At 38.2% G+C, this 12,500-nt stretch overlaps 1 protein-coding gene across 3 annotated transcripts in view; it reads left to right on the top strand.

Moving 5' to 3' along the window:
- The window catches only part of slc29a1a (solute carrier family 29 member 1a), a 29,206-nt gene that overhangs the window by 6,427 nt on the left and 10,279 nt on the right, over positions 1 to 12,500 (top strand). For 2 of the 3 annotated variants that reach the window (XM_043255935.1, XM_043255934.1), the window contains exons 2-3: positions 12,111 to 12,192; positions 12,272 to 12,353. In XM_043255935.1, the coding sequence (XP_043111870.1) occupies positions 12,164 to 12,192; positions 12,272 to 12,353 (111 nt within the window). In that variant the 5' untranslated portion in view covers positions 12,111 to 12,163. Of the gene's footprint in view, positions 1 to 5,493; positions 5,599 to 12,110; positions 12,193 to 12,271; positions 12,354 to 12,500 lie in introns of those variants that run through there. The other variant, XM_043255933.1, reaches the window with a different exon arrangement.

The raw sequence follows: 12,500 nt of genomic DNA, 5'->3' as shown, positions 1-12,500 counted from the left end.
AGAGAGAAGTCATGTGATGTATTGACGTTAAACTTAAACTGATTGATGTGACTAATTTCCAGTTTGGTTCTGCATGTGATTTTACTGCTGAGACTGTATTTGCACCACTTTTCCTCTGCATTTTTGTCTTATCTAGTCTGTACTACATCAAAACACAAAACAGTTCTTCCTTTCCCACCTTCTGTTCTCAAGCTGCGTAGAGTGGAGCAGATATGAAGCTTTAGTTTTGGTTTTCCCACATAAAGGCCTTTCTGTGACAATGATAACCAAGGAATGAAGGCTAGCAGAGAATGTGTTTGGACATGAGTATAAACCGCTGTGTTTTTGATGGCAACGTACAAAAATTTGTTGAACTGTCTGTTGAACTCATTGTCAGGAGTTTGTTGCTTCATCAGAACTGATTTGGAGAAATGTATCATTATATCACTTGCTCAGCAATGACTTGTCTGCCGTCAGAACGAGTGTCCAAGCAGCTGATAAAAACATCACTCCAGTTCATCACTTAGTTTCTCGTGGATAAAAGCTGCATGTTTGTATGAAACAAATCCATCAAGACATGGTTAATACAAGATTATAGTCCGTAATATTTGAACATTTGCATCATCTGAACCAGGAGAGAAATATGCAAAAGTTATGTTTGTGGATTTTGATGTGAGAAGATGGACCAACCGGATGGACTGAAGTCAAGTCAAGTCAAGTCAAGTCAAGTCAAGGTCAAAGTCAAGTTTTATTGTCATTTCAACTACATTTAGAAATGAAATGAAATGAGACGTTTCTCCTGGACCTGGAGCTACATTAAGTCATTATGGCTTCATAGTTTAGCTAGAAGCAACGGTTTAAAGCTAAAATGCCTTAATAATAGATTTGTGTCTTGCAAACATGCAGCTCTTGGATTTGCAATATGTTAAGTGGTGGACTGGACTGGAGTGGCGTGGATTTGATCAGTTTTCATCAGCTGTTTGGACTCTCAATCTGACGGCACCCATTCGCTGCAGAGGATCCTTTGTAATGGAACGCTTCATTTCTCTAAATCAGTTTCCGTGCAGAAACAAACCCACATCTTTGATGGTCTGAAGGTGAGCAAATCTTCAGCACGTGTTCATTTTTTGGTTGAATGCAATATTCGGATGTCTGATTTCAGATTTGGTCAGATGGTCCATTAGGTTCGTAGGAGGATCTGTTGTCTTCTGGTTCACCAGGCTCTTAGGCCCCGTTTCAATACGTAACCAAAAAAAACACGGAGCAGGGGTCACTGGGTCGGTTGAACCATGTTTCCTCTTGTTTTCTTTGCCCGCTGGGCCTCAGGTGATATAGTTTGATGAGGACAATGGGACATGATGTGTTTTGAGTGGACGTTAGGATACTCCTCCCTCAGAAGGTTTAGCAGGAAGACCCTTTTCATGCCTGAAGATAACAATCAGAAAAAGTCCCGCGCTTTGCGTGCCTTCTCCTAATGCTATTGCTGTGAAATCCGACAGATTTACTGATCTTGAGCGGGAAAACACATCTCGACAATACTTTTGCCCCAGCTGTTTTCTTTTGTGCTGTCATTTTATGAACACCTGTCTCGGACTGTTAGCCAGATGTCGGTGAACGTGAATGCAAAATAAATCTGGGGTGCGAAAATGACACCGTACATCATAATACAAACACGCTCTTAAAAATTAAGGTTCTTTATTGGGATCCAAATGTTCCATTAAGAACGTTTAACATCCATGTATGTTTAAACTCAAATGAAACGTTAGGAAAAGTGAAAGGCTAAAAGGTTGTTAGGAGAAAAAATAGTTTTTATATGCCATGTGTTTTTTTTTTTTTTTTTTTTTTTGGAAGCCAAACACATTAGTCACTTAAAGGACCCTTTGAGATTTTGAGATCATTTAAGGCCATATATGCATGTTTACTTCCCAAAAAGAAACTTAACGACTATAGTAACCAACCTTAAACCGCTATTTTGATCTAGACTAGACAAGTAGAAGTAAACTATCCAAACTCCTGTTAAAACTGTAAAGGTGTACATTTATTGCCTTTTTATGAACCGTTGTTTTACCCCAAAACCCACACGGTTAGCGTAGTTAAACCACGGTAACCGCAATTTAACCGCGGCTTTGCTACCGTAGTTTAACCATGGCATTTGTAGCACAACTAATAATAAAACCACTGTTGCAGCAAAGTCCAGATTTGAGTCTAACGATTCACAATGCATGCTTCGAAGGCCCTATTTAAAAAAAAAAGATTCACGAACATGTTCTGAATGTCTGATCTAAATCGAATGCAATGTATAGTCCCGATGTGAATCAAATGATCCAATCACTGGCTTGACTCGCTGGTTATGTAACGCCAACTAAAATAAGTAATTTAAAAAATGCTGTTTACAAATAAAATATCAATATTTCCATTTCATGTTTCATTAATATTTCAATTTATGCCCCTACTGAATTGTATGCCCTTGGGAAGAATAAAAGCAAACGCTATTGAAACTTTACCGAAGTTTTACGCATTTAGTATTTTAACTTATTTTACATTCATTTAGGCCGTTCCTTTAATTACTACGATTGAATTATCATTTAATAAATTAATTGCTTTTCATCAACTAACAAACCCCCTGAAATTCAACTTGCATTAAGAGCATAAACTGCTGCTACTGTCGAGCGCACCCCTAAAGCCATTTTATGCACTTTTATAATCCTACCAAGTTATCAGCTTAAACGTATGATGCCAGCCGCAAAGCATGCTGGGTAAACGGCACAAAACATGAAAATGTTCAAGAAAATATCATAGGCTTTGTGGTTGGTTGCCAAGGCATTGCCATTTATAAAAAATATATATATATATATATATATATATATATATATATATATATATATATATAATGCCTGAATAATTGGCCTATTAAAACCAGACCCATGTCCAGAGCAGAGTCCTCTGAGCAGCTCTGATTTTATTTCACATGCTACAGAGATTGTTGCAGTGCCATGTGCTCGGCTCCTGTTCCAGGTACGTGACGTACTGCACACAGATTTAATGCCCAGAATATATGCGCGTTTATCACGAGTAGTCCATGCAAATGACAGCACTGTCGCTTTTTCAGGGATTCTAAATATCTGGAACATTTTACTGATTGGATTCAGTTTTCTTTTCCCCAGCATCTCCCTTTCCGGATCAGCTGACCTCGGAAAAAAAAATCTCAGCATTTGATTTCCTAAAGATGACGACTCCCATTTAGCCTTAAAAACATCCTATATTGTCTTTCACGATTGCTTTGTTTTTTAACAGATTTGTTTTCATCAATGTAAGCGACTTAAATATCGCGGGAACGCTCTTCCTGAAGCGAGCGGAGCGAACAGAACCCAGATCAACAGCACGGTGCTGACGCTTCACGCACCCTTCACTTTCTGGATGGTTAGGACTTAAGTTTCACTCGCAGAAAAAAAAAAGGTACAAAAGCTGTCACTGGGGCGGGCGGTCCTTTTGAAAAGGCACATGTTTGTACCTAAAAGGTCCCTTTTGGTACCTTAAAGGTACATATTAATACTTAAAGTGTACATATTTGTACCCTAATAGGTACAAAAGTCTAAGGTACTGCACCGGTGACAACTTTTGTACCTTTTTACTTTTTTGAGAGTGTTGAATGGAGGCAGTGTTGTGGTAAAGGCTCTTGGACGTCAGTCTAAATGCTGCCAGGGTGTAGCACTCATTTTAAATCTGATAACTGGATGTTGGTGCTTGTTTGGAGTTTTTTCCCCTCCAGTGTTTTATTTTCTTTGGGATGTTTACGTTTTAATCTTCACGTCCATGGAGAGACTGTGTCACTCCAACCACGATCGCTTTTAGACTAGACAGGGTGTAGGCGGTCGGACTGTAAGTGCAAACACAGTCTAACCACACGGTTCTATTCAAGCGGCAGCCCATAAGAATACAACACGCCTGCCAGGTCTATTTTAGACGTACAAGTTCATCTGAAACAGAACCCGTCCTATTGACATAAACAAGACACGATACACTCAAAGTGCTTGAAAATGAACATTGTCTTACTGGATTTCATCACGTAGTAGATCTTATTCATGCACACGAGAATTTAGTGCATCATGAAAAGTTGCTGAATGGAGCCAGACATGAAAATAGTTTTTTTTTTTTTTGAAAGGATGCATAAATTGCTATTTGACTAACATCAAGTCATTTAGAAGTTCAGTGATTAAAGACAAACACTATTATATTATCCATTGAGGAATCACGTAAAAAATATTTAAAATATTTATTTTTCTCTGCGTTTACATCTTGCAGTACTAATCTTGTATATAACAAAAAGGTAATTTTTATCTCACAGTTTAGACATTTTCTAAATTCTAAACTCTAAATTTCTTGCAATTCAGATTCTGAAAAAAATCTGAATTGTAAGATAAAAGTCACAGTTACAAAACAAAACAAAAACAAAACTGTGATTATATGAACTCAGAATTGGGACTGCTTTCTCTTTGTAATGGCAGAAAAGGTTATTGATGCCTATAAAATACTTCCAGGAATATATCACTTACTTTGTTTTATTTGTTTACGTACAAAAGGATATGCGATGATGCAGAATATTTTTAGCGACACCATGAAAAGCATGTGAAAGCGACACTTCTAAATATAAATCATACCTAAGCTTTAAACAAAACCTGTATACTACACGTCTCTTTGGAAACGCGATAAAGACATGCAGTCGTCATGAGTCCTCAGGAACCTCAGGAAAGTGAGGATGGGAGCCAGAACAGATGTCTGTCATTGTCAACAGGCAAGGCAAAGTGCAAAGTTTTCTGTCACATGCTTTGGAGGATGTTATATTTGGCCATTACGGATTGCAGCATTCATGACTGTGTAGAGCTTATATGCACAAACCTGAGCCAAAAATGTCAAATAATTTATTATTTGTCATTTATAATTTTGTGTGTATGTGTGTGTGTGAATATATATATATATATATATATATATATATATATATATATATATATATATATATATATATATATATATATATATAGATAGATAGATATAAAATACATTTTTTTTTAAATAGGCATACATTTTAATATATAGTTAGATATAATGCACAAGTTTTGGCCCCTTTTATTAAAGCTTTTGGGTAGTGTTTGGACAGACACAATGCATGTAATACATTTTCTCTTAACCTGGGATGCCTTTCCACGTTTCTAGACCCTAGCTGCTGTAGGACATCACAATCCATTTCTACATGAACGACTGAATGAAGGTAACAGACGAGCCTGGGAAGAGATTCGTTAGTTGGGACTAGTTACATTTCTCCAGAAAACTAATCCGAAGCTTTCAAACACTTTCCCAAGTGTGTCCAAACGTTTAGTGTGGACACAGTTTTACTGAGAAGGTAAAGCTCAAGATCTGGTGTTATTGAATTGTGTTGCAGCCTACTTATTGGAGCACTAGTTATCATCATCATCATCGTCATCGGTTGAGTGAATGGTAGACTCTCTCTCTCTCTCTCTCTCTCTCTCTCACACACACACACACACACACACACACACACTCACTGTCTGGTGTCTTTGTGTTGAGCTCACAGTCTGAATTCTCTCCTCTCTTCACATGAAGGTAGGGCTCGGTTTTTATGAATACTTCACTCACGCCTCATTTCCGAAGTGCACCATTATTATTATTATTTTTTTTTTAATGATAGTTGTGATAGCTTTCGTTTGAAACGCGCGTTCAAACACCGACGGTTAAAAGTTGCTACCAGTTTTGCGTCCCTCGTTATCAAGCACGTGAATTTCTGCCGCGCCGTTTTAACGCACGACTTAGCACGCGAGGTTAAAAGCGGCTCCCGAGCGGTTTAGAAACCTCTTCGCATTGCTCCCGTGAACGTTGCTGGCCAAACACCCGGCGGAGCGCTCGTAGCTAACCTCTCCGGTATACGCGAGCGCGTCAGCGTGTTACTTTTATTTGTTAGCCAGCACGTGGGTTGGCACGCGGCGACTTGAAAAGTGACTTGAATGTAGATGGAGGCGAGCGAAACGATGCTGCGAGGTTGCTGTTTAGCGTAGTGGCTTTACGCGGGGATTTGGTCAAAACGCTTTAGGCAGAATCGCGTGCTTTAGCGCGTGCCCGTTATCTCGTCTCGTTTTTAAGAATAGCCCCGGTGACCGCTGTTAGTTAATGACGGCTGAGATCTGCGGCTACACTGGCGGTCTTTGTGCTCGTTTCACCCCTGCGAAATATTTCTTCATCAACTTAACACGTTGGTGTTTCAAGGCGACTAGAAGACTAGCCAGTCAAAATCGCTATAAAAGCAGTAAACACAGCTCATGTGTTCAATACAGACTATTTTGGAAACGTTCAATGAAGTGGCAATATGATGCTAGGTATTTTTTGGAAGACTTTTAAAGTTTTTGCATATAGGATAGTTTGGCTATATGATAGTTTGCTCTTAAAATATGACACCGCTCGCTTTTATCACAGCAAATATGGTGCTTTTTGAGACTTCGGTGCACAAATTTTATTTGGACACTTTTACATGCGAAGAGAGGGAGGGTTAATTCTATGCAACGAGTAGTTAAGAAAAAGTCATTGTTTGGATCCTGTTTACAACGAAATTGGCCCATTTAAATCAGTGCTTTATTTTCGTTGGTGTTTCGGTTGAGGTTGAAGCTGATTCTTGTGGCTTGCATGCACTTCTCGTGCTCTTTTGATGAGATTCATGTGGTCTTTATCGTGCGCAGAGATGCTGAGGTCTCAGTCATTTCCAGAGCAGGCAGATGTTCCTGATGTAACTCACATGGTGTGGCCGCATGCTCACGTTAGGTGTGAAACTACCAATGTGTTTTCTATGTGGTATTGTGTGCAGTTGACCATGCGAAACTTGCATGTTCTTTTGCACACACACACACACACACACACACACACACAGAGACAGAGAGACAGTACCTCTCTTTTCAGAAGTCAACAAACTCAAAATAGGCAAAGTTGACTTTCTTGAGATCCTGGTTATTCCTAATGGCGTCCATGTTATTCCAAAAGCCCATTTTTTGTTTTATTGTAATCATTTCATCAGAATGCATTAACTCAGAAGCAACTTTTCTTTTTTTCCTGTATCACAAAGGTGACTTCCAACTCTTTTGGCTCTTAACTTTCTGGCTACATTCTCAAATCTAACACCTAGTTTTCACAATCCAAATCCTTTACTCATTTCGCGTTGACCTCGTGCGTGTCATTAAGGCATTAAAAGGTGGTGGCAGTGTTACTTGAAGGAGTTTAAGGTTTGGGTGTTTCAAGAGGTTGGAGTGCTTTTATAGAGTTCTGATTTTACAGGAAGCATGGCGTAAATAAGCTGACATATTGTACTGTTTATTTCAATCCCTTTGGTAACATGGCATTAAGTCAAACTTGCTTCACATGCTTTAGCCAGTTGTGAGTTTCTTACTCTTGAATGATATGCAGTAGAGAACAGGCCTCAAAACACTTTAAGAATGAGTCAGGGAAAATAAAAGTAGGCCTGCTGTTCTTCTGTGACAACCCTAAACCCATGGGGGTTTTGTTATAAAAATTGGGTATTCTTTAGCACAGGTGGGGTGGTTCATAAAGGGTCTTTACTCGATCAGTGGTTGTATAAAGAAAGTGCACTGCACAAAAGGTTTGCGGTGAAGGATATATGATAGGGTGCATTCTTACAGCTGCTTTAGTTCAGTGCAGTTCACATCTTTATTAGAGAGGAACACAAGTTAATCAGTGGTTTCTGGTTTAAAGGAACACTTCACTTTTTTTTGGAAACAGGCATAATAAGCATTATTTAATAACTTACCGCAGCACCTGAAAGCAGCCAGTCCCTCTTGTTTGCACAGGGAGCGTGTCTTGCAAGCTGAGGACTATTTTCTGATATCACTGCGCCTGGCATGGCAACAAACTTTCATAATTATTACGCCGGAGTGAAAGTATAGTTCCTAAACATAGCGGCCTATTAAATCGCAACTTTTCATTTTCCGCCAGTCTTACTAAGCGATATAACTACAGCAGAGTCCAATTTCAAATGTTGAGAAATATCGAAATATCGTTTTTGAACGCGATGCTACTGGTCTAATTGGATTCAATGATCTATGCTAAGCTATGCTAAAAGTGCTATCGCCAGAGATCAGCCGAATAGATTCCAAAACGCTAAAACTCAACTTATGACTACCTCTGGGGCAGTTGGAGAATGAGCCCATTTCCAGAAGAAGTGGAGTGTTGCTTTAAGAGATGCTCCGTGACACTGTTCCCACTGGGACTGAAACTCTTCTGATGGGAAACAAGTTGCTTAACCACATTAGCACTTCTTGGCTAGTTTGCTGGAAGAGTGCAATTGCCTGCACTCTTATTATGCCCCATTATGGATTTTTGAAAATGAGCTTTCGCGAAGCAACGCGAAAACGCCCTGCAAAGTTTTAAATCTGAAAGCGTACCGTGTGTAAAGTGACTGGGCCTCGTTTGCGCACAAATCATCTTACGACTGAGTTCACGTGTGATTTATGAAACGTTCGTGTGCCCTTAATTTCTGAATGATCGCACGTTTATAAATGTGGCAGAAAATTACTGCTAGTTGAATATCACGTCCCCAAAAACACCCTGGTTAAGAAGCTTCGCCCCTAGAGTTTAAACAAAACCTGGCCAAAAAGATAAAGTAATCTCATAATAGAGGAATTGATATTACTCCAATTCTATAAGAGAAATAATTCAACCGAACCTTTTAAAGCTGTCCTAAAAGAACGGTTAAGAAACAGGATTGCTAAGAGAATCTGCACCAGAATGATTTACTGATTTCTGATTCATCTTGCGGAGATGGACCGAATTGGTTCGCCGGGCCTCTCTCGAGCTGAAATCAGTTCTGAGCTTGTTCTTGAATGCGCTGCCGATATTCTCAGGTTACAGCTCACGAGGTCCGCTCAAGGATCAACACCTAAACAGACAGACTATTTCAGGATCCTGCAGCTTTGTTGTGAAACATGGAGGCCCTGAGGGAGCTTTTAGAAGCACAGTCCCAGGATTTCAGATTTGGCGCACGAGCTGATCTGAAAGCGATTGTACACTATAAATCAGAGATGTTATTGGAAAGGGTTTGGAGAAATGTAATGGGAATGGTTGTTTGCAGATAGAAGGCTTTTAATAAATGGAGACGTATATGTAAATGCATATACTCCTTCAAAATATATCCAACTTTTTCCAATTTTTTAGTAGGCAGTAATACTTTTAGTAAGCAAGGATGCATCAAACTGCCCAAAAGTGTCATTTAAAAATAAATACATTTCTGCTCATTATAGAATCCTGAAAAATGTATGACCAACAATATGAAGCAAATATATAAACTGTTTGCAGCACAGATAGCAAGAATTTTTTTTTTTTTTTTTGAGCTGCAAATCGGCATATTGGATTGATTTCTGAAGGATCACGTGAAACTGGATTTATCATGCTGAAAAGCCTCGCATCACAGGAATAAATTGTTTTAATTTACAATGCATTAGAAAACATTTGAAATTGCAGTAGTCTTTAATAATAATTCTGTTACTTTTTGTGGAGTTGCACAGACCCTAGACTTTTGAATCTTAATAAGCAGTCATATTTGTTTTGTAAACAATTAAGTTACATTTTTTGTGTGCGTTTAGTGTTGTTTCTTTTATGAAATCAACCGCTATAAACTCGTTTTAAATGAATGTAGTTCTGAGACTAGTGTTAGCGCATCAGGTTTTGTTGTCCATGATGTAGCCGGATCTCCACAGAACCTCTCATTTCTGCCGACCCGAGGGCAGAGAAGTCCGGTCAAGGTTGAAATGCTTCATTAGCTTTCAGACATTAACCACGGCATGCGTTGCTCCTATTAAATGAAGGATCTCCATAGTTTCTGCAGCTGTGGGCAACCGGACTTGGTTTAAGTGGTGGTATGATTAATATTGTTGTCTTAGGAAGTCATTAAATGCCTGTATTGGTAAGAGATGATACGTGTGGCACAAGGGCATTTTCCAAATCAAAGTGATCATCCTTATAGTGATTAGAGCATGTGCGTGTCATGTATGTATTCATTTGGAAAGCATTATCTATGCTATAATGCTCACTCAGGTCTCCACTAACAAGGGCACTTTGATTTGGAAAATGGCTATGAACTGTACAATACACGTATCGCCACGCTCCTAGTTTGGACATGTGACCACCGCTGAGTTGGGTCAATCCGATTCCAGTTAGATTCTCTCAGCGTGACTGAGATTTCCAATGGTTGTAACACAATTTGGACAAATCACATCAACTGTGTAAATTAGAAGTCTTGTGCTCCAGATGACGATGCATTGGAAACGCGCATGGAGAGGTGGAGCTGTAACACAAGTTAGAATTTTTCAGATAACGTTTTCATCGAGAAACCAGCGTAATCGATTTAGTGATCCACGTTTTCAAAGCAGAATTTAACCTGCTTGCCATAACCCGATTACTTAAATCACCGTGCAGAGTGAAGTTAATGAATTTCCAGAATAGAATAGCAGGAAATAGTTTCTTTTTGGAAAATACTGATTACCTTACCGTGACATTTTGACCTGTTTAACCTGAAATTATGAGCATTTTATGCAGCAAAATTACTTGCATTTCCAGAACAGAAAAACGCAATTGAAAAAATACTGATTATTCTACAGTTATTTTTAAGCTCTTTGTTTTTCACTAGTTGGTGTTCCTATCTGCCAAGTGCCTTTTTTTTTATCTCTACTGTCCTCATCTGTGTATAATTATATAGTTGTTTCTTATATATATATATATATATATATATATATATATATATATATATATATATATATATATATATATATATATATGTAAATATAATTTTTTTAATATATTTAATTTTTTTATTTTTTAATTTATCTTAAATTTTATTTTAGTTCAACTAGGGTCCGAGAGTAACTGAATTTAAATTTTAAAAAGGCAATTTAAAAATGTATGTGCTGTACGTGTGGAGAAGTGGTACAACACAATATGAAATGCAACTTTGAACTTGAATTAAAATGAATCTCTCAATGACAAATGTTTTAAGATACAATTGCAGCAGCATAAAATAATGATTGATTATATGGCGTCCCGTGTTTTGAGCTGCCGGCCAATGAATCTCTTTGCTGAGAGGTCTGTTATGTATTTCGTGACAGCTGTTTGAATGAAAAGTACTTCAGTGGGATCCGTGTGTACAGAAACATCAGGAAGTGTGTTTATGTGACTGCTGAAAGTAGGCTTTTTGGAGGAGGATGTTACATCAGTTTCAAGCGTGTCTTCAAGATGATTGTCGTCAATAAGATCCATATTTGTTTAATGCCCTGTGAATCTCATTTAAGCAGATTAGTACATATGGAAAGCTTCGTTGTAGTCCATGGAGATGTTAGTCTCTCTTGGTTCATCTGAAACAACATTTAAAAGAATTAAATGGCAAAAAAAATGACATGCAAATATATAGAAAATTTTATTCACGGGTATGAATATTAATGAAAATTGAAGCAAGTAGGAAAAACTGAGGCTGTCTGTTCTGGAGTTCATTAGTTTCTCCTTTTCCGCTTATTTATGTTCTCAAAGAATTGAAGGATTAATCAATATTTGGCCTTTTCTTGAGTCCAGAGGATTTCTTGATTCGTTCCTTGAGGGTTGGATATTTTTCTCAAATCCAGACGAGCTGTCTCCTGAGCTCAGGAAATTAATTTTTTGTTATTATACGAAGCGCTGCACCCCCAGGCTTGATAAAGCAAAACATTTGAGATATTTAAAATATTGTTTTAGAGATTCAGGCTAATTGCGAGCACATGGAAAAATGACACTGAAATCAAAATATAAACATTCATTTAGATTTTAGAGTATGTTTGTGTTTTTTGCTGCCAGGTTATCCGTTAACGGCGTATTTTTGAACACATTGCATTAATGATAGACGCTTCCATGGCAAATACCGAGACCTACACTGATCTCAGAAGGCAGTTGGACATATAGTCATTCAGGAGCTTTGGGTTTACAGAAACGCAGCAACAGGATAAACATTTCGCTAAAATTGGGTTTGAAATGAGGAAACAAAAGATCATCTGTGGCGTTGTTGTTTACTATCACTGAATGATGATATTTGATTTCAGATTTGATGCCAGATTCTGAAACAAATCAGTGACCGATCCTCCAGACAGACACCATGACGGCCGCCAACGCTCCACGGGACCGGTAAATGTTTAAGGGGAGCTTTCTCATAATACCAAACTAATGCTCCGTGATGAAACTGTACGTGAATAATGTCTTCCAGGTATAATGCCGTATGGATCATATTCTTCATTCTGGGCCTGGGAACTTTGCTACCGTGGAATTTCTTCATGACCGCTACCATGGTAACAGTTGTGCCATTGAAACCAATGTTAATGACAAACTTTGATGGCATATTATTTATTATAAATGCATCATCTTGTGAATTCCATTGGTCTTGGACCAAAGGGTTTTTACGCAATCTAAAATTAAGCAACAGTGAATATTGCTTT

Source organism: Puntigrus tetrazona, chromosome 13, assembly GCF_018831695.1.
Source record: "Puntigrus tetrazona isolate hp1 chromosome 13, ASM1883169v1, whole genome shotgun sequence".
Lineage (NCBI taxonomy): Eukaryota > Metazoa > Chordata > Actinopteri > Cypriniformes > Cyprinidae > Puntigrus > Puntigrus tetrazona.
This window is presented reverse-complemented; position numbering and strand designations above follow the sequence as displayed.